Raw genomic sequence first — 21,323 nt, forward strand, 5'->3', positions numbered from 1 at the left:
AGAAGCCAAATGCAAGGCCACCCTGAAACTGATACTCAGACTGTGAGGCTATTGGGGGAAAATACCGTATTATGAGACAGTGAATGAGAGGTGGAAGGAACAGTGGTTTTCTTATATTGGATCTTAAGAAGATTCTCTCTGAGGAGGTAACATTTGAGCTCGTCAAGGATGACAAAGAGCCAGTTTTGTGCCTCTGAGGCACAAAGGTGGGCATGATGCATAGTAAGGCAGGCCACCGTGGCTAGAATATGAAGAATGAGGTTGGGAGGTACATAGGGCCAGGGAATGAAGATGAGCTGAAAAGACTTTGGAGGGTTTTAAGCAGAGGTGGCATGGATCTAATTTACCTGATAGGGATAGAGTTGACACTGTCTCTGACCTCTAATTCAGGGAAGAGACAAGAAAAGAGATAAAAATCATTACAGTATTTTGGGTACCTTGCTAGAAGCTGGGGCCATGGGAAGTGTAGGGATTTAGCCAATGTTAGAGCTAGGGTTAACTATAGGTCTCTAGCCTGTGCAATGCACCTGAAACTTATCAAAAGATGTTTACCCTCTGCTTTTTTCTCTACCCCCTTCCCACCAAACAATATTAAACAACAAGTGTTTGCACACTGATTTCAGCTCTCAGATTATTCAACCTTCCCCAACTTTGGACTGACTACTTTTGGGGGTGGGGAGTGATTTTGGCTGCAACTTTTTCCACAGTGGAAAAGGTGTTCTGACCCATTTTATTTCTCCCAGGGTAGAAATAAGTGACACCAAATGCATCCACTTAAAATTCCAGCACTTCAATAGAGGATTGTTCTTGGGTAGCAACGTTAAACAAGCAAGGAGCATGCTTCTGAATAGGGCTTCAGGATTTCTTGCAGGCATTACAAGCTGTCTTTATTACCAGGTGTGAAATGTATCTGTCTGGGAAGGGGATACAAAGACTTTGGTAACTTAGCGATTACAGGTCCTGGAAGTGGTGGAGAGTAGTCATCACTTTAATGCTCTGTCCACCTAACCATGGGTTACCAGGAGCAGTTCACTATTCAACCACTATCCTAGATGGAGTCGTAGGTGAGGCCCAACAATACTTTTCCCTTCTAAGGCCCCTTGGTCCAGCCCACGCCATCTCACCTGGGTATCAGGGCGTTATGCCCCACTCCCCTTCCTTCTCATCACTGCTCTATCCTGGTCCAGAGACATATGCCTGCCAGGTATGAGGTGACAGAGATCCTCTGCGCGGTCCAGCCTCTGGGTGATGTAGCCGCAGAACAAATGATCAGGCCGACAATCTCCGAGCAGAACACCAGGGCTTTCCTTGTTTTCCAGCCTTCGCCTTTCCAAGGCCTCTGCTTGCCTCCACCTTTCCACTGGGTTAAGAACTACCCCAGAAAAGGAAGGAGGTGGGGGAGAAAACCCCGCCCCACTGCCACGTTCAATTCAGGGATGGACTCTTCCCGGGCCTGACCGCCGCCTCCTAAAGAAGCCCCTTGGGGGCCCACCGCCCTGCAGCAGCCCCCGATGTCCCTACCCTACCCTCTCCGGGCCTGGCTCCTTGAAGTCAGATTTAGGGCAGCAGGAGCCCAAAGACTCCCGCCACCTGCCTGCCCACTTCAACCTTGCCGGCGGCCCCGCCCACGCAGGCGGAGGTTTAAAGGGCCGGGCGGGCCCACCCGGGCGCAACGCCCCTCCCTGCTCCCGCCGCTGCCCAGGCCGCACCCACTTGGGGGCGGCGCGCCCGGGCCTATTTCACCCGCGGCGGGCGCGGCCGCTTTAAGCGGGGGCGGGACTGCACGGCGGCTGTGGCTGCGAGGGTTTCGCTGGGGGTCGCGGGCTGGAGCTGCAGGAGGCCGGCCGCCGAGGTGAGGGTAATCGCGGGCAGGCGCAGGCAGGCGAGGGAGGGCAGCGGAACGGCCCCAGGAGGCTCGCGCTGCTGCCCGGACCAGTGCGGCGGGGACCCGGCGTGGGGAGGCCTGTGCGGCGGCTCCGCGGAGCGACAGAGGTAGGCTCCGTACGCCGGGTCCCCCTAGGTCCCCCCCCCTCCCAGCCCCCACCGGGGTCCAGCCCGGGAGGCGGGGGCCGGCGGCCGCCCTGTAGCCTCCGGCTGCCTGGCGGCGCTGGGGAGCTCTGGGAGGCGGACGGCTAGCGGAGCGGGAATTGGCCCTCGGCGCTCGCCGTAGCACGGCTTGGAGGGCGGACGCTGGGTGCCCGGGGACGACGACAAAAGGAGGGAAGCGGAGAGCCGTTTGAGACCGGGAAGAGAGAGCGTGAGGTTGGGGCCCCGTTCCCCCGGGGGCGCCCCGGGCCAGCCTGGCACCTCCCGGCCTCCACGCAGGCCCCTGGCTCGTCCGGTCCGGCGCGGAGAGCGAAGGTAGCGGCGACGACAGCGCCCCCTCTGGTCCGGCGGCGCCGCCTCAGTCGCGGCGCGGCGCGGCGGGGCGGGGCGGCCGGGCCGTTTGTCTGTGCGCGGGCGCGGCGCCGGCTCCGGCCTTCCCACCTGGGCCGGGACGCGGGCTTCCGTCGGGCCCATGGCCGGCGGCATCATCGAACTGCTCTCCCGCAGACGGGCGGAATGGGCGGAATGGGCCGTTTTCCCTTCTCAGCCCACCCCCCACCCCCCACCCCCCACCCTCACCTCCAGGCCCAGCAGAACGCGGGGCCTGGCCTCTTGGGGCCCCGGGCGATGGAAGAGTTGACTTCGGTGAAAAAGGGGGTCCAAGGAGTTTGGGCACGACCCGAAGTTTCGTAGGCACAGAGAGGCCCTCACCCTGACGCTCGGGTCCCCAGGGATGAGAATATGGGGGCATTCGGTGAAATGCCCGAAAGAGGAAGCAGTAAGTAGTCAGGTCTTCCAGCAGGGCTGACGGAATCCCCCCTCTTCTGTCTCCGTGAGTTTTCCTGCCCGGAGCAGGAGGAGCGGGATAGAGCACCTCTCGGCGTCTTTTCTGCATCCAAGTGCTTTTTTTGGTGGTCTCGGAGACCGTGGCCAGAAGCGGCTTTGTGGAGTCAGGGTGTCCCCATCACTTGGGGCACAAGTGTGAGCTGCAGGGCTTTTCAAAGGTCGGCAGAAGAAGCAAATTAAGTCCTGAAACCGCGGCTTCGTGCCCAGTGGAATTAAACAGTTCTATACACAAGGAAGATGGGTAAAAGCAAATTCGTCAGGTTCTCAAGATACTTCTGTGAGGGCTCTTAAAATTCAAACCAAGTGTCAGCCTGGAGAGGTAGCTCCTGAAGTGTGGTCATCAACGACCTGAAGCATGCATGCATGCATGCATTCATTCATTGAAGGAGTATTTTCTAAGTACCTACTTTGTGCCAGCTGCAAACAAGATTTACAGCTTCCTGGGCCCCTCACTGAACCACAGTCTCCGGGTAGTGCTTGGAAGTCCGTCTTTGGCACCTGGTGGTCTTAGTGCACACAGAAGTTTGAGAACCAATCACCTAGGATAGAGGTTGCCAAATCCAGTCAGCTGCCTGTGTTTGTTTTTGTTTTCTTTTTTAGGATTTTTATTTTTAAGTGATCTCTACGCCTCTGCACCCAACGTGGGGCTCGAACTTACACCCCAGAGACCGAAAGTCTCATGCTCTACTGACTGAATCAGCCAGGCGCCCCTCAGCTGTGTGTTTTTATATAGCCTGTGAACTAGGAATGCTTTTTACCTTTTTTATTATTTTTTTAATGTTTTATTTATTTTTGAGAGAGAGACAGAGTACCCACGGGGGAGGGGGAGAGAGAGAGGGAGAGACAGAATCTGAAGCAGGCTCCAGTCTCTGGGCGGTCGGCACAGAGCCCAATGTGGGGCTCGAACCCACGAACGGCGAGATCATGGCCTGAGCCAAAGTTGGCTTAGCCGACTGAGACACCTAGGCACCCCGGTTTTTACATTTTTAAATGGTTGAGAAAATCCACAGAAGACGAATGTTTCATGACATGTGAGAATTATATGAAATTGAAATTTCGGTGTCCATAAATAAAAGTTCTCTGGATCACAGCCATGATTTTTCGTCTGTGTGTTGTCCATGACTATTTATTGGCTATAACAGAGTTAAGTGTTGTGATAGAGACTAAAAAGGCTAAAATGTTTACTTTCTGGCTTATAGAGAGTTTGCCAACCCCTGGCCTAGGGAAAGAAAGATATACAGTAAGGGGGGGAGGGGGACATCTATTTATAAAAATCATGTTTAGAAGTTAATAGATAAAATGGATATAAGTAAATTTCATTTTCCAAAAAGAACGAGTAGTATTCTGGGTTAATTAAAAAGTATTTAGTTTAATGTAGTTATTTAGGTAAGATTTTCCATAGAGATTGTGAGCCTGTGCCTTTAATAAGTTGACAAACCATGTGCTTCTTTTCATAGGCTGGGTGAACTCATGGACCTGATACCTTTCTCTTGAGAAACAAACCAGCTGAAAAAAAAAAAAAAATGGCATTTGTTGCAACACAAGGGGCCACGGTGGTTGACCAAACCACTCTGATGAAAAAATACCTTCAGTTCGTGGCAGCTCTCACGGATGTAAATACACGTGAGTCAATTCTGTTGTTAAGAAGTACATTATCGGGACTCATTCTGTTCCGTTCAAATGACATGCACCTGGAGTTAAATAGTAATGTCAGCTTTTATCCTAATTTTCCCATTCCCTGCCTTGTGGAGAAGCAAAGTGATGAGCATTGCTGGCTGGAGCCCCAAAGAGGCACACGTGTGTGTGTGTGTGTATGTATGTATATATCTGTGCCCTTGTCTGTGCATGCACACATATGTCTGGGAGTATGAGTGTGTGTGACTGGTGGTAGGGAACTAGTTATGTGCCTTCTGTTGGACCATGACAGTCAAACTGATAAGATCTGATTGCTTCTCTTAACTCCCTAAATCTTATCATTTTCTGAAGATCCTTAACGTAATTTCAATTACCTGATGACTTGTTTTGTCATTTACAGCTGATGAAACAAAGTTAAAAATGATGCAAGAAGTTAGTGAAAATTTTGAGGTATGAGCTTAATTTATTTTTTTTCTTGTGAGCTGAATATTCACATGTGCTTTCCAACTGCTCCTCTGTCAATTTTACTAGTAAGTCAGAAATCGTTCTCTCTGTTAGTGTGACCTATTGCATTTCAGAACTGAAATTTGACCTGCACACAGTATTGTCCAACTTCTCACCTAGTGACCGTGAACTTCAAGTGATGTTGAGGAATGTTGCTTTGGTTTTGGTGGTTGAACTTGTTTTCGTTTTGAGGCATATGCTTTCAGGATGTGCTCACACTTGTGTGGTAGATTTGTTGTATTCACATAATAACAGGTGGAGTGAGAGCTGGAAGTCCGTTGTGGCTCTGTTACTTAATCACTTCCGTGACCTTGAGCAGTTTCTCTCTTCTGAGTCTCCCATTCCACGGTTTTATAGTGTCATGTTAGGTCTCTGTGCACTTTTCTTCAGTCTGTCTTGTCTGTGTTCTTTAGATTGGATAATTTCTACTGCCTGCCTTCAGGGTCACTGAGTGTTTTGTGTCCTCTCTAGTTTGCTGAGATGTTTTAAAATTTCAATTTATTTTTTATATTACTTCAGTTATTGTCCTTTCAGTTTTGGAACTTCCATTTGGTTCTTCTTTTTAGATTTTGGGTCTTCACGGAGATGATCATCGTTCATTCATGCCCATTTTGTTGTTCTTGGAACATGTTTATAATGACAGCATTCAAGTCTTGAGTGAATCTGGGGGGTCACATGATCCTGCCTCTTTGCACGTCTGGGACTTTTTGAGTATGCTGAATATTGTATGTGAAACGTAGGGACTCTAGCTTCTTCCGTTCCCTCCCTCTGAAGAGTGCTGGTATGTTGATTGTGGTAGGCAGTTCAGTGGCCGGCTGATCTCCTCGAACCCGCAGAGGCTGGGTTTTATGCTATGGTATGGAGGACCTGTGGGAAGGCTGAGACGGTCCCCAGGTCTCTCTGAGTCAGTGGAATTTAGCCTCCAAACTCCAGCTCCGGGTGATATCATCAGAAGTTGATTTGAGGCTTTGCTTGTTTAGAGGCCTTACTCTAGGGCATGGACCTTGCTCAGCTGGGTGTCTGGGGTGAGAAAGAGGTGTTAAGAAAGTGCAGTGTGGCCAGGCTGGACCCACAACATCCTCCAGCACTGCTAGACCCCTGATGGGTCTTCGTCCCTCTTGGTGAGCTGCAGGTAGCGTTACCTCCTCTTACCTGGACGTGCAGCTCAGCCCTCAGTCAAGGTCTCAAGGACTCAGAGAAGACCATCCCCTGTACTTCCTGTTTCTCTGGGGTTCTCCTTTGCAGGTTCCAGCCACCTGAACTGCCTGAAACTCTGGTGTTTGCTCCTCAGCTCAGCAGGACCATCATACCGTCCTTGGGCGCCAGCGTGCCGAGCCCCTGTCAGGGCATCCGTGCCTGAGCAGAGAGCCGTGGTGGCCATACAATCTCCCCTCTGGAGATCGTGGCCCTTGTCCAGCACCTGAAAACTGTTCTCTCGTGTTTTGTCCAACTTTATGGTTAGTCTGGTGCTGTTAGTTTCATAGGCAGAAGAGAAGGTCACCTTTCTTACTTTTCGTGTGGAGATAATAAAACCTTCCTCAGAGAGTTCATGTAATTAACAAAATGTTTCTAGCTTCTGACGCGGTCATTTGAATTGCAAAGGTCGGAATCAGTGGGGATGAATCAGATGCCCTAGGATCTGTAGTAATGGGGAGTATTTCCATTTGGTGGGAGTTTTTCTTTGGTAGTTTTGTTCTAAGTAGACGTTAAGGACTTGTTGCCCTGAACTGAGCTGGAAAAAAAAAAAAATCCTGAGATATTTAGAGATTGAGCTAAAGAGCTTTCTTTTCTGCCCAAGCTGCTAACGCAAGCTGTTAAAAACAAAACCCAAAAAAACTAAAAAAAGAGGTGGAAGGGAGGACACGATAGGCCTGCGTTCTGCGTTTTTGGCAGAACTGGTAAGTGAGAGCCACAGCCCCAGTGGGTTTGAGAGGATCAAGTCATGGAGGGTCTCGTGAACCTGCCGAAACAAGCAGTTGAATCCGGCCTCTGAGTGCGGGCACGAGGCTATCTGGATTAAGTGTCTGGCCCCTTTGCCTCTTGTTTCATTTCTCGCTGTTAGCAAGTTAATTTTGGACTTTGGTCCCCAGTGCGTTGATTCAATCCAGACAACTAAACGTTTACCAAAGCAGTATACTTCGGGCTTTTTAAAATAGTGACTTTTGAAATCTGTATGATATGAACGTTTGCCTTAAGTAAAATCCAGAAAACTAAGCCCTTCAAAGAATTAAATACTAGGATGAGCATCGGTAGGTAATTCTGAATTGCCACCATTTCCACCCACCCTGGAAGAAAGTCTGAATGGGACGAGTGAAATTAAAAACAATTCCAGTGCTTTCAGGAGCCTTAGAAATTTCCTCAAGCACTTAGGAATAAAATTGTGATCTAAGTAAATGTCGTATGGACCATCTTTCAGAACAGAAAATAAAAGCTTCGAGTTAGAACTCGCATGAAAAATTCATACGGATCAAAGAGCTGGGGGCTAAGTTGTAATGCTGGCAGCACAACGGGGCATCTTGTTGAATGAATGAATCTTTTTTATGGGAGAAATTTGAAACTGACGTTTTGAGAGCTACGGAATCAGTGGTTGCTAATGGGCTTATGTGCGGATGAGCTGGGTTTCTTGGTAACCTTGGTAATGTTCCAGCATGAATCTTCTACCTTATGCCCTTGAATGTGGGCATCTCCCTAAAAAGTCTTAAGCTCTAGGCATGAGAGGTGACAAACACAGTTCCTGCTCCCAGTGAATTCATAGTCTGCTCCGGGGGAGGTGCGAGGCACGGTGGGGTCCCCCACGGTGCACTGTGTGAATGGAGCCCTGGGTTCGCCCCGGGAACCTGGTGGTGCTCAGGCGTTATTTTTGCATGGCACCACACTCTTGTCTGGTTTTCGCCTTTTCCTCTGTCTTACCCTTCGTAGATTCCCCTTCCAAGATTACCTTAGTGTGGTAGACAACCCTACACTTTTATTTTCAGCCCAGATCAGTGTCTGGAGTTTGAGACACTTGTATTTAGTTAACTGCCCAGATGCTTCTTGCGATAGTAACAATTTAACCACTTAGTCCCCAGCTCCCGTCCCTCCCATTAGGAAGTAGTTTTAGTGCCTTTTACACCCAGGCTTTCTCGTAATTTTGTGCCTTTGTGTATGTTTTTCTTCAAACCTTGTCCTTTTCCACTTTTTCACGTGGCTAACTCCTGCTCACCTTTTAGGTTTGAGCATAAACGTGGCTTCTTGGGGAAGGCGTTCTCTGCCCTTGGTTCCATTCACTACATCGTGTCCCATTTATAGATGTGCCCTTAGTTGCCATTACCTCCTCCATCATAATTCTGTATTGTTCTTTATCGGTCTTCCCAGCACATGACTGCCTTCCCCATCTCTGAGGGCACGAATTGTATCTACTTTCTTCATTGTATCCCCGCAGAGCACGTGATAGAATCCTCAATGAGAAGTTGTTGCATGAGCAAGTGAGGCCTTAGCAGGGGAGGGGACTTGGCTGTTAGACTTAATTTGCATCCACTTCTTTTTTTTTTTTTCTTTTTCAACGTTTTTTATTTTTATTTTTGGGACAGAGAGAGACAGAGCATGAACGGGGGAGGGGCAGAGAGAGAGGGAGACACAGAATCGGAAACAGGCTCCAGGCTCCGAGCCATCAGCCCAGAGCCTGACGCGGGGCTCGAACTCACGGACCGCGAGATCATGACCTGGCTGAAGTCGGACGCTTAACCAACTGCGCCACCCAGGCGCCCCTTGCATCCACTTCTAAAGCTTACAGACGGACTGACATTCAGCAACGTTTATAACCTCTCTGAGCTTCTTTATCTGAGAAATGGAGACAATACTTACGTTGGGCTTGTGAGGACCAAGAGAGAAAGAATAAAAAAAAATGTATTACCATAGCACGGCGCTCTGGTAATAACACCAGATGACATTTATTGAGCATTTACCGCAGAGCATTTGCTGCATTGTATATCAACTCATGTAGTCTTTTTTTTTTTTTTTTTTAATTTTTTTTTTTTTTTAACGTTTGATTTATTTTTGAGACAGGGAGAGACAGAGCATGAACAGGGGAGGGTCAGAGAGAGGGAGACACAGAATCTGAAACAGGCTCCAGGCTCTGAGCTGGCAGCACAAGAGCCCGACGCGGGGCTCGAACTCACCACGAGATCGTGACCCGAGCCGAAGTCGGCCGCTTAACCGACTGAGCCACCCAGGCGCCCCTCAACTCATGTAGTCTTTACATGATTACTTACATCAGGAAATAATAGGATACTCAACAGATGGGGATGCTGAGGCACAGAGGCTGAGTAACTGCCCAAGGTTCCCGCTTCCTGAGTGGGTTCCAGAAAGTGCTCTAGGAGCCATTTTACTGCACGGTCTCCAGACTGCAGTTTCATTTTCTGTTCTTTTAGAATCAGTGCTGGGATAAATAATGGATTAGGTTGGGTTATAATCCAATTAATGTAGATCTAACCAATAAATTAGCTTCAGATTAGAAAGAGGTGTCAGTGTGTTTAGGCTCTTTGTTTTCCACCTGAAGAAAGTAAGATCTAGAAGCTAAATGACCTTTCAGAAGTTTCTTACTCAGGTGGTGGCACAGCCACCTTCTAGAGCAGGCTCGGAGTTCCACATTTTCCACAGTGCTAGTATTTCTACTTTTAACAGTAAATGTTAACATTTGGGCTCTTAAATTGGATTTCAGAAGCAGTGGTCATTTTAATAAATTTAAAACTGCAATCATGAGACCCCAGGGGCGCCTGGGTGGCTCATTCAGTTGGGCGTCCGACTTCGGCTCAGGTCCTATTCTCGTGGTCTGTGGTTCAAGCCCTGTGTCGGGCTCTGTGCTGACAGTTCGGAGCCTGGAGCTTGCTTCTGATTCTGTGTCTCCCTCTCTCTGGCCCTCCTCCTCTCATGCTCCGTCTCACTCTCTCTCTCAAAAATAAATAAACATTAAAAAAAAAAATTTTAAGGGCGCCTGGGTGGCTTAGTCGGTTAAGCGTCTGACTTCAGCTCAGGTCACGATCTTGCGGTCCGTGAGTTCGAGCCCTGCGTTGGGCTCTGGGCTGATGGCTCAGAGCCTGGAGCCTGCTTCCGATTCTGTGTCTCCCTCTTTCTCTGCCCCTCCCCCGTTCATGCTCTGTCTCAAAAATAAACGTTAAAAAAAAAAATTTTAGGGGCGCCTGGGTGGCTCAGTCGGTTGAGCGACCGACTTTGGCTCAGGTCATGATCTCACGGTTTAGGAGTTCAAGCCCTGTGTCGGGCTCTGTGCTGACAGCTCAGAGCCTGGAGCCTGCTTTGGATTCTGTGTCTCTCTCTCCCTGCCCCTCTCCCACTCATGCTCTGTCTCTCTCTGTCTCAGAAATAAATAAACATTAAATAAAATTTTTCAAAAAGTTTTAAAACTTCAATCACAAAAGCCTCTAAAAGCATTAAAAATTACTGTTGGCCTCGCTAAAGTGTTTTCTCTTTTGAGGTTATAGTGTGAATGGGAAATGAAAATATGAAAATACGCAGACTTAACGGGGTTTTCTTTTATCCTTGCCTAATTAGAATGTCACATCATCTCCTCAATATTCCACATTCCTCGAGCACATCATCCCCCGATTTCTCACATTTCTTCAAGATGGGGAGGTCCAGTTTCTTCAGGAGAAACCAGCCCAGGTAATCTGTTCAGAAATGTCAGCGAGCAGAGAAAATGTTGGCTTGCAAGCATTTATGAATTAAAACAAGTGAGAAAACTTAGGGTTCCACTTTAAAATAAGAGACGTTTTGGGGCACCTGGGTGGCTTAGTTGGTGAAGCGTCTGACTTCAGCTCAGGTCTGATCTTGCCATTCGTGGGTTTGGGCCCATGTCGGGCTCTGTGCTGACCGCTCAGAGCCTGGAGCCTGCTTTAGATTCTGTGTCTCCCTCTCTCTCTGCCCCTCCCCTGTTCACACTCTGTGTCTCTGTCTCTCTCTCTCAAAAATAAGTAAACATTAAAAAATAATAGAGTAGGAGAGGTTTTGTCACGTAAGGATAGTTTTGTCCCAAACCATGCCTCTTCAGTTAAATGTCTTGGTTTTAATTCTTTACTTTTGCTGACTGGTGACATGTATACACTGTGTATTATAGACGAGTTCATATATCCACAAAAACAAGGAGTGATCCCTTAGGTGACCCTCTCCATAGCTAGTGCCTCATCCATTCTCGTAACTTCTGGCCAGTTTTGCTTTATCTGTACCCGCCCCAGTGCTTTGCACCCCCCCCCTTCCCACCTTGATCATTTTAAGACTGTCTCATCATAATTTTTTCTATAAATATTTCAGTGCATGTCTCTTAAAAATAACTCTTTAAAAGTTAACATAATGCTAAACAAAGCATTTTCATGTTGTACCAGTTGAAGATCTACACATTTGACCTACCTTTTAGTAGTTGACTCCACAGTCGTACTCCAGAAGCTTAGTCAGCTTGTGATGCAGTCAGTCCTCGGGCCCAAGAGAATCAACCAGGGAGAGGATCATAGGAACCAAACACATGATGGAGGGAGATCCCAGACCAAGTTCAGTTTGTGTTGTGCTCTTTCATCTGAAATGCAGCCAGCAATCACACACTCGTGCCCTTCCGCTGGAAATAGTGATAAGTTTTCAAAGAGGGAGGGTTAGGCTTGGCTGATTTGGTACACGACTGTGGAAAGCTTGAAGTAATGGCTTGCGGTACGTACCTGGGATTACGTTTAAGTAATTTACAAGACTGTTCCTGAAATGGGGTCCATCTTGTAGTTGGGTGGTTCCCAGTGTGGGGTGCAGACAGCCGTGTAACTTGGAGAGTATAAAAGAATTATTCTGGGATTCTTGGAAGGATCTGATATTTATGTTTTTTATTTTTCTTCACCAGCAACTGCGGAAACTGGTCCTTGAAATAATTCACAGGATACCAACCAACGAACATCTTCGTCCTCATACAAAAAACGTTCTATCTGTGATGTTTCGCTTTTTAGAGGTAATCTTTGAGAATTCTTGTTATTTAGCCATATTCAGACTTTCAGTGGTTTTCTTCTTGTAGAATCTGGTATTCCGGGCTTACTTCCCTTTCACTGAAGTTGTGATTCGCATGAGTAAAAACTTTCTTAATGTCCATTTTGCCAACCAAATTACGAAGAAATATTAATTGAAGATTCATGGAGTCAGCAGGGAATTGAGTAGACATAGTGGAAATGTTTGGAAAGGTTTGGGTAGACAGACTCAGAGTGCAGGGCCCTTTGGTTTTCTTCTACTTCGGGCACAGTAGATGCTGCTAAAGAGTTCCTCAAACTCTTCGGGTGAATCCACCCGATACCTGTTAATGTTAACCTCTAAAACTTCCCTTGCTGCTTAGTCCCAACGGGTGTAGAATTCTGTTGTATTTCGGGGCCCCTTGGAAGGGTGAGCTTCGGAGGGGGATAGAGTTGGATTCAGAGCCTCTTCTGCCATGGGTTAGCTGCTGTGGTAGCCTCATTGCTTACCTTCTCTGAGCCTTAGCTTCCTCATAGGTAAGATGTGGAGGACACCCCCATTCAGAGAGCGTAAAGGATTTAGCAGATTGTCCAGTACGGGGTGTATGCTCACCAGTTCTGTTGGCAGTATTTTTAAGCAACGAGAAAGCGTCCTTTGGACCATTAAGACCTTCCTTCATGGTGTGACTTGCCAGAGTGTTGCTGTCCAGAGCTCACTGGCAGGATACCCTTCCGTTGGTCCACCAAAGACCTCAAAAGCTTCTTGTCTGAGGCTACTGTGTTCTGTGTTCAACACATGAAATCTGGGTTGGCTGACGTTGGGTGCGTGTACAGAAAAATGCTTAGAAAATAGCCTGTGATCTTTAGATTAAAATAACCTTAGAAGTATAACTCTTTTTAAATGCCTTTTTTTTTTCTAAGACGGAAAATGAAGAGAATGTTCTTATTTGTCTAAGAATCATTATCGAGCTACACAAACAGTTCAGGCCACCCATCACACAAGAAGTAAGTGTTTAGACTGATAGCATTTATAAAAGTATGTCAACAGGCTTTTTCTTTTGCATAATTTGTGTACTCTCTTTTAGAATTGACGGGACATGCTGCTTTCCAGAAAAGGATAGCCTCAGTCTGGGGGAAAGTCTTTATGGGTTTCACAGTGACTTTTGTTTGGTCCATGTTTATATGAATATTCTGCTGAATTTGTACATTAGTTGAAATGTGGTAAACTACTAAACTGGCAGGGCTGCTTGGGTAATTCTGGTATTTACAGGTCTGATGTGCTGGAAGGCTCCAGTCATTGTATGCTCTGCAAGGGTGTGAGATGTGGGTTCTGAAGTCAGAACTGGCTTGGAATCTCAGCTCTGTAACTCAGTAATTGACCATCTGTAATTGGCATTGGGTCAGCTCCTAGCCCTTTGGAGCTTTTTCCATAAAATGAGCGCCCTCACAGGACATAGCCACAAAAGATTGCCTGAAGAATTCAGTATGAAAGTTCTTAGCAGAGTGATTGGTACCTACAAAGTAAGCATTAAACATGCTGTTAGTCATAATTAAGGTAGTATCTTCTCTAACGTTAACTTTAGTAAATGCATGTTGTAGATTATTTTGGAGTTAAAAGAGTAAAGATGAAATAGAATTCCTGTCATCTTAAGAAAGCGATTTTGATGTCTTGATTTCTGTTCCTTGTCCCCATCTTATGTATATGTATATTTCCTACGTTAAGAGTGTTTTCCCAATCGTAAAAAATTCTTTACAAAGTTGATTTTTAATGGATGTGTAGTAGTCTTTCTTACGATGCTCTTGTTTTTAGGTAGTTAAGGTATTGCAGAATTTTTATGTTAGGACTATTGCTGAATATCTTGTTTACAGTTCAAATTATTTCATAGACTGGTTTTGTAGTAGAGTTATCAAGTAAGCGAGTTAATGTTTTAATGCTTCTGAGAGATATTGATTGTCATTAAGTTGATTTCCAGAAGGGTTTGAGCGGTTCATGCTTCCCCTGGTAGTATAGCAGAGTCTCCCTCTGGTTGGATTCCATCTCACATGGATAGTAGTACTTTTTGAAAGGCAATAAGTGGTATTTATTTTCATTTTTGTTCCTTTGCTCTTCCTGATTTAGAAACTTCCTTCTCATTTCTTTTTTTGTCTGTTCACGTTCATTGCCTGTTGGAATTTGAGTCTGACATTTTTCCTGCCTGTTTTATGAGTTCTCGTACATTAAGACTATTAGCACTTGCATTACTTACTGTATTTTCTGTTTATAAATTTCTTATGTTGTCTTTTTAAAATTTTACTTTCAGATTCATCATTTTTTGGATTTTGTGAAACAGATTTACAAGGAGCTTCCAAAAGTAGTGGTATGTTTTTAATATCATTTGAATCTATTATTTGTATACATTTATTCCTCATTCCAAAGGGAATTTGAAATCGTTGGGTTGAAGGAATAATTGGGGGGAATGCAAATTTGAGGATGAGGAGTGTTTAGTGGTGGTCAGAATGGAGGTTGATAAATCAGCCATTTAAAAGGAGTTCTTTTGGTTTCACTGTTTAAATACGTCATTTTTTTATGTAAAAGCAGTGTGTTTTAGTGTAGAAATTTGCAAAAAAACAAAAAACCCAAGGTAAATTGTCTGTAATTTTCTCACTTGTAAGCAACCATTGATGTTAAAGTTTCACTTTTTCACTTTTTTCACGCTTTTTAAAGATGGTTGCACTCCTATGGTGAGGTTTTTTTGGGAGGTAGTGTCTGCTTTTAGATTCCTTTTCAGTGTCATTAAAATTCCTTCCTGTATTGAAAGAAGTCTTTCTCAGTGGCTTCAGCAGTGTGGAAGCGCATGGCGTGCATGAGGGCGGTCTCCTTCCCACCTGACTCTCACCTAATAGACGGTGCCACTGGGACCAGTTTGGAACATCCTGTAACACACCTCTCTGCCAGCAGTCATAGTTCTTAGTGGCCCCATAATTTCCCGTCCTGTGCGTGTACCTGGATTGTCTCCTTGATGCTGGTTTTCCCAATTTCCACTTCCTGTCACAATCACAAGTAATACTGGTAAAAAATTTTTGGTAAAAATCATTGTGCATGAGTCTGTTCGTGTATCAAAGTTTTTCTAAAGATTTTTTTTTTAAGCTTTAAAGGAATTTTTTAAAAATCAAAGAAGTAATATCCTTTTGGTATTTTAAGGATTTTAATCTACGAGTGTATAAAATTTCATTTGTTGCATTCTGAAATTGTCAAGTTATCATTATTACTGAGTTAGCAAGTGCTGACACTTGAAATTGAGTCAGTAAAGCTGCTTTTCATGAGAAGTGGTCTTATTTAATATAAAGCCCAAATCGCATTGAGAACTAAGGATGGCAGTGAGGCCCTGGCTTTTAAAAATGTCTGTGCTTTGCTTCCATTTCTGTCTTTGATCTATGTGTAGGAGACTGTTTGGAAAGTGGATTCAGTGGGGACTAGCTCTGAGTTTCCTACCACCAGAGGGAGGGGCTACATCCCCCCCCCCCCCCAACTGAGGTAGTGACGTAATGCTATGCACCTGATCTCTTACCAGCCAGGAAAAAAGGAGAAACTACTTTGGCTGAGTTTTTTGTTTTCCATTGTTGACGGTAGAGAATGTCGCTGTCATGTTCTCTTTGTCCATAAAGAGGACCCCAAGTACTATGGCATCAGTGCAACGAAAAAGCGTACAACACTGGGTTTGCTCCATCAGGTGTCAGGTGTGTCTCATTGAGGAATATTGTGTCTGACTCGGAAGAATGATTTCTGCTCTTTCTATGCAGAACCGCTACTTTGAGAACCCTCAGGTGATCCCCGAGAACACAGTCCCTCCCCAGAAATGGTTGGTATGATCACAACAATTGCTGTGAAAGTCAATCCAGAGCGCGAGGACAGTGAGACAAGAACAGTAAGTTTTTTTCCATCGTTTTGCTTTGTTTTTATGCATGTCTCCTATACTTCGTAGAGGAAAAAAATGAGGTACTCTTCATGTATATTTTTAGTGTATTTTGGGGATTTTTCCTCTAAGCACTTGAGGTATTTAAGATCAGAGGCGTGTGAGTGCTTGAGAGTGTCACTGGTTCTGCTGTGCAGCCCGCAAGTCCTGAATGTGAACTGTTGCTCACTGTGGATGGGAAGATAAAATGATAAGACAGTAGTGCAAATCCAGAATCCTCTGTTGGGAAGAGCAGCTGCCCAGGCGAGGTGACCTCTCTTCCATCCTTAGCTTTGACATTGACGATGTCATTGACAATGTTAAGCTGCATATAAATTTGCGATTCAGTACCTGAGAGCATGGGCTCTGAGGACAGAAGCTTAAAACTTGGGGACGATGTTCCAGCCCCGCCACTTAGGCTTTTTTGGCTGTAGCAAAGTACATAGCTTTTGTTCTGTCCTTAATTTTCCATCTCCTTATCTGACGAGCCCGTCTGGTGGGATTTTGTGAAGGTAATGTCGGTATTGTCTGCAGGTGATGTGAGGTATTTGACGAGTCTGGCGTAAAGGTAACCTGTACTGAGCAGTTACTGTGGCTGTGTTATTAGGATCGATCCAAGGATACTATCCATCTGTATTTGTTTCACTGCCACCGTTTTGCAGCATGTTTCAGTTTGTGCTAGAATAAACAGGAAACTACATGTTGGAGAAAGCTTTCTTTCCTTTTCTCCTCCTGAATTAGGAACTCGGTTTCGATGTCCGTCTTTGTGTTTCTTTTCTTGCTTGTCTGTTCCTGTCCGTTGCCCCTTCTGGATCTCTGTGTCTGACATTCTCCTCACCTGTGCTGGGAGTTCTTAATATGTTAAGACTAGTGAATTTTTTCTTATGTTTATCGTAAGCGCTCTCTGTTTATAAATACCTTTGAATAAAGCTGGGTAAATTTGTACTTTTTGCTGTTGTTCTTTTAAGTAAAATAATAGATACTAATTGGAAATTTCCCTGAAAAATAAAAAATAAAGTTTCCTCAGGTGATTTGAATGTCTGAGTTTAGATGAATTTTGCTGATGTTTTTACCATAGGTGGTGACGTTGGAAAGTATGTAAAAACCTTTATATTAAACGACAGTTCTCTGTGCTTTATTTTCAAAGTGGTTTGGATCTTTCACTACAGATATTTACAAAGATATGGCAGTATTTTCCTCCTCATTTCCCTGGGGCGATGCTGAGTGGTGGGTTATTTTAAGTGCTATGGTGATAACTTTGGCCCCATTTGCTTCTGTCTTACAGCATTCCATCATCCCAAGAGGGTCTCTTTCTCTGAAAGTGTTGGCAGAATTGCCCATTATTGTTGTTTTAATGTATCAGGTATGTGTACTGCTTACTAGTTTCTTGGGGTTTTGGCTTCTTATTTTATGACAAAATTCATTTCTGATTTTCTGTGGCAAACAGAACGTGTGTGGTGCACACGTGCTAACTAATGTAATGAGTCTTAGAGTTTTTCTTGGTATGCCAAATTATTTTGCTATAGCAGAGTGTAAGAGCCTGAAAATCTGATATGTTTGCTTTTAGCTCTACAAACTGAATATCCACAATGTCGTTGCTGAATTTGTGCCCTTGATCATGAATACCATTGCAATTCAGGTATCTGCACAAGCCAGGTGAGATTTCTCCGGATGGCGACATGGCTCACTGCCACGGTTCTTTAATTCCAAGTGAAAATATGCTTACTGTCGTCTTTCGTAAGACACGAAAATTTTGAGTGATAAAAGTTCTGGTAAAGCGATACGCGTTTTTGACTTTTTGAACTTGTGTTTCAGTCAAGATGTTAATGGTTATTTCAGTTCCTTGTTCTGTAAAGATGAGCTGATAACCGCGGGTTTGGGGGTCTTGTGAATTTAGAGCTCCCGTTACGTGTTCCTGTGCTCACTCCCAGCTGCGGGATATCCAAGCCTCTCCACCTTCAGGCCCCTGCTCTTGCTGTGCCTTTCAGCCCGAGTGCTGGAACGTTTTCTCCCCCTCGTTCCCTTCCCCTCCCTGTCAGTCTTAACCACCGAGTATGTGAACCGTGCACATTCATCTTGAGAGGCCCCCTTGAAGCTTTTCCCCAAATGTAACAGCATTCCTCTTAAGACCTTTGTCACTTACTCTCTTGACTGTAACCCATCTGGCTCTGAGTCATTGGAAGGCAGGACCTGAGGTTAATCAGCCGTAACAAGCCCCGGTGGCCCTTTCTGTGGTCTTTTATGGAGCCCCTGGTCCCCTGATGCAGTCTGCTGGCTGCGTTGATCAGTCTGGCGTTGGCTGTTTGGGTGCACGTTATGGCTGCCGTGCCGCGGCTTGGAGAACGGCTTGCTTTTTATGCTTTTAAATCCTTTGTGTTAATCTGAACTGGTTGGTGCTGTGTTTTTGTCTGTGTAGAAATCAAACTTTTGGGGCTTAGTAATTATCGTAGGCTTTGATTAATATTAACATAACCTAAGGAGTTAAGAGTTAATATTGTAAATTCTATTCATTCCTCATTCAGGCAACATAAGCTTTACAACAAGGAGTTGTATGCTGATTTTATTGCTGCTCAGATCAAAACATTGTCATTTTTAGCATATATCATCAGAATTTATCAGGTAAGTTCACTGACTTTTAAGGCAGGTTTACTGAGATCTAATTTTACACACAGTAAAATTCACCTTTTGTAGGTATACAGTTCTTCGAATTGACAAATTCATACAGTTGGTAACCACTAACGCACCAAAATCTAGAACATTCCTACCACCCCCAAAATTCCCTTTTATATGTTGTCCATTTCCTCCTCGGTCCCTGGCAAACACTGACTTTGTGGCCCCTAGTTTTGCCTTTTCCATAATGTCAAAAAAACGAATCCTATGGTGGGTAGTGTGGGTAACCTTTTGGGTGTCGCTTCTTTGACTTAGCAGTAGTGCGGAGGTTCATCCTTGTTATTTTATTTTTATTGGTGGATAGTCGTCTTAGTCTGCTTAGGCTTCCCTAACAAAATACCATAGACTGGGTGGCTCGACCAACAAAAATCGGTTTTCTCACAGTTCTGCAGGTTGGGAAGGCCACGATCAAGGTTCTAGCTGGGTTCAGTTTCTGGTGAGGACTCTTCCTGGGTTGTGGATCACTGCCTTCTTGCTGTGTCCTTGCCCGGGGCGGGGAGTGGTAGTGAGAGATTGCTTTTTCTCTTCTAAGGCCACAGTCCTATTGGATTAAGGCCTCATTCTCAAGATCCCATTTAATCTTAATTACCTTCAAAAGACTCTGGTTTCCACGTCCAGTCACAGTGAGGGTGAGGGCTTCAGCCTGAATTTGGGGGGTCACAGTGTGGTCCATAGCCACAAGGTATGGATGCTCCAGGCTGTGTTTATCCATTCCACAGTTGCTAACCATTTGGGTTGTTTCTGATTTTTTTTAAAGCAACTTTATCAGGATATAATTCACATATCCTAAAATTCACCTTTTTAAAGTGTATAGTTAAGTGCTTTTAGTGTATTCATAGAGATTTATACAGTCAGCGCCACTATCCAATTTTAGAACCGTTTCTTCACCCTCTGAAGAACTCCCATACTGATCGGCAGCGGTGTGATTCGTTCTAGGCCCCTAGCCCTGGCTACCACTGATGTCCTTTCTGTCACTAGATGCGCTGATTTCATTTCTGGCCATTGTTGATAAGGCCGATATAAATAAATACTGGTGCACAGGTTTTTGTGGGGACGGATTTGGTGCATTGAGTTTTGCTGTTGGAAGTTGGTGTGACAGCAAGTTATGAGGAGAGATTGGAACTTTAAAATAAAAAATGGCATCCTTAATTAACCGGTGAGAGAGGGCGATGATGTCTCTGTTTTTCCCCCACTTGTAGTTGTAGTCTGTCCTTATTTCAGTCTTGAAGAACTTGAAAGAGAGAAACGACACCTTATTTCCCATCAGTCATACCACGTTTTTGAATAAAAGTCTTGTGTAGCTGTAGTTATTGTAAAGTGTGGCATGAATTTAATCCTGTTCTATCCTGTAGCAGTGAATTAAAATTTTTTTCTTAAGGGAGAGACTTTATTATTTTCAGGAAAAGTGAAAATGGAAACGTATGCCAGATTGTTTACAGTAAAAACTACCTTTGAAAGCATTCTTATTTTTGTCCCTTCTTAAGTGCATTTGTCTCAATAATGACACTGTATACTAAGAAAATGTATGTTTGGTTTCAAAAATCTGAATTAGTGGTGGCTCAGTCAGTTGAGCATCTGACTTCGGCTCAGGTCACGATCTCATCATAGTTCATGAGTTCGAGCCCTGTGTCGGGCTCTGTGCTGACAGCTCAGAGCCTGGAGCCTGCTTTGCATTCTGTGTCTCCCCCTCTCTCTGCCCCTCCTTTGCCCGTGTGCTCGCTCTCTCTCTCTCTCTCTCTCTCTCTCACAAAAATAAATAAACATTGGGGCACCTGGGTGGCTCAGTCTAAAGTGTCTGACTTTGGCTCAGGTCATGATCTCGCGGTTTGTGAGTTCGAGCCCTGCGTCAGGCTCTGTGCTGTCAGCTCAGAGCCTGGAACCTGCTTTGGATTCTGTCTCTCTCTCTCTCTCTCTTCCTGTTCCTCCCCCACTTGCTCTCTGTCTCTCTCTCAAAAATAAACAAACGTTAAAAAAAATAAAAAATATTAAAAAAATTTTTTTAAATCTGAATTAGGTACTCCTGGATATTTTATTTTATTTATTAAAAAAAATTTTTTTTTAAATGTTTATTTTTGAGAAAGGGAGAGAGAGCATGAGCGGGGAAGGAGCAGAGAGAGAGAGGGAGACACAGAATCCGAAACAGGCTCCAGGCTCTGAGCTGTCAGCACAGAGCCTGATGCAGGGCTTGAACTCACAAACTATGAGATCATGACCTGAGCCGAAGCCGGACGCTCAACCAACTGAGCCACCTAGGCTCCCGACTCCTGGATATTTTAATCAGCTTGAGCTACCTTGGTGAATTGCCTTCTTAACATGCCTCAAAAGGAAACTGATTAGAGCTTATTCTGAGTTGATGAAAGGTGTCTCTGGTGTCATTCACAACTTAACGGGATGACGGAGTGGATGATGTATGTCTTAGGAAATTTTCAATATTTACTTCTGCTTTCTCACCACTGATGAAATGATTCAGATTCATTGTTAAAAGTTGGGAAAATACAGAACAGTACAAAGAAGTTGTCTGTAATTCCATTGTATAAAAGAAACCCTTACTTACATTTCTGTACATCCTTCCACTGTGGCAGCATGCATGCAAGCTACAAAAACTTTCTGGATAATACTTGCTTATTAGGATGACCACTTTATGAGGGTCCCTTGAAAGAAGCTTAGTCTTACTGAACTCTTTTGAAGTTTATAAAATGGGGGCTTTTCTTACTACCTATCT

General features: G+C 44.9%; 1 protein-coding gene across 1 annotated transcript in view; it reads left to right on the forward strand.

Moving 5' to 3' along the window:
- Positions 1 to 2,130: 2,130 nt before the first annotated feature.
- The window catches only part of LOC122209323 (transformation/transcription domain associated protein), a 113,727-nt gene continuing 94,534 nt past the window's right edge, over positions 2,131 to 21,323 (forward strand). The window contains 12 exon segments of the mRNA XM_042921061.1: positions 2,131 to 2,361; positions 4,350 to 4,515; positions 4,928 to 4,977; positions 10,579 to 10,689; positions 11,903 to 12,007; positions 12,921 to 13,004; positions 14,300 to 14,356; positions 15,780 to 15,825; positions 15,828 to 15,904; positions 17,217 to 17,294; positions 17,499 to 17,587; positions 18,454 to 18,550. Of these exon segments, the coding sequence (XP_042776995.1) occupies positions 4,416 to 4,515; positions 4,928 to 4,977; positions 10,579 to 10,689; positions 11,903 to 12,007; positions 12,921 to 13,004; positions 14,300 to 14,356; positions 15,780 to 15,825; positions 15,828 to 15,904; positions 17,217 to 17,294; positions 17,499 to 17,587; positions 18,454 to 18,550 (894 nt within the window). The 5' untranslated portion in view covers positions 2,131 to 2,361; positions 4,350 to 4,415.

The sequence above is a fragment of the Panthera leo genome, chromosome E3 (genome assembly GCF_018350215.1).
Source record: "Panthera leo isolate Ple1 chromosome E3, P.leo_Ple1_pat1.1, whole genome shotgun sequence".
Classification (NCBI taxonomy): Eukaryota; Metazoa; Chordata; class Mammalia; order Carnivora; family Felidae; genus Panthera; species Panthera leo.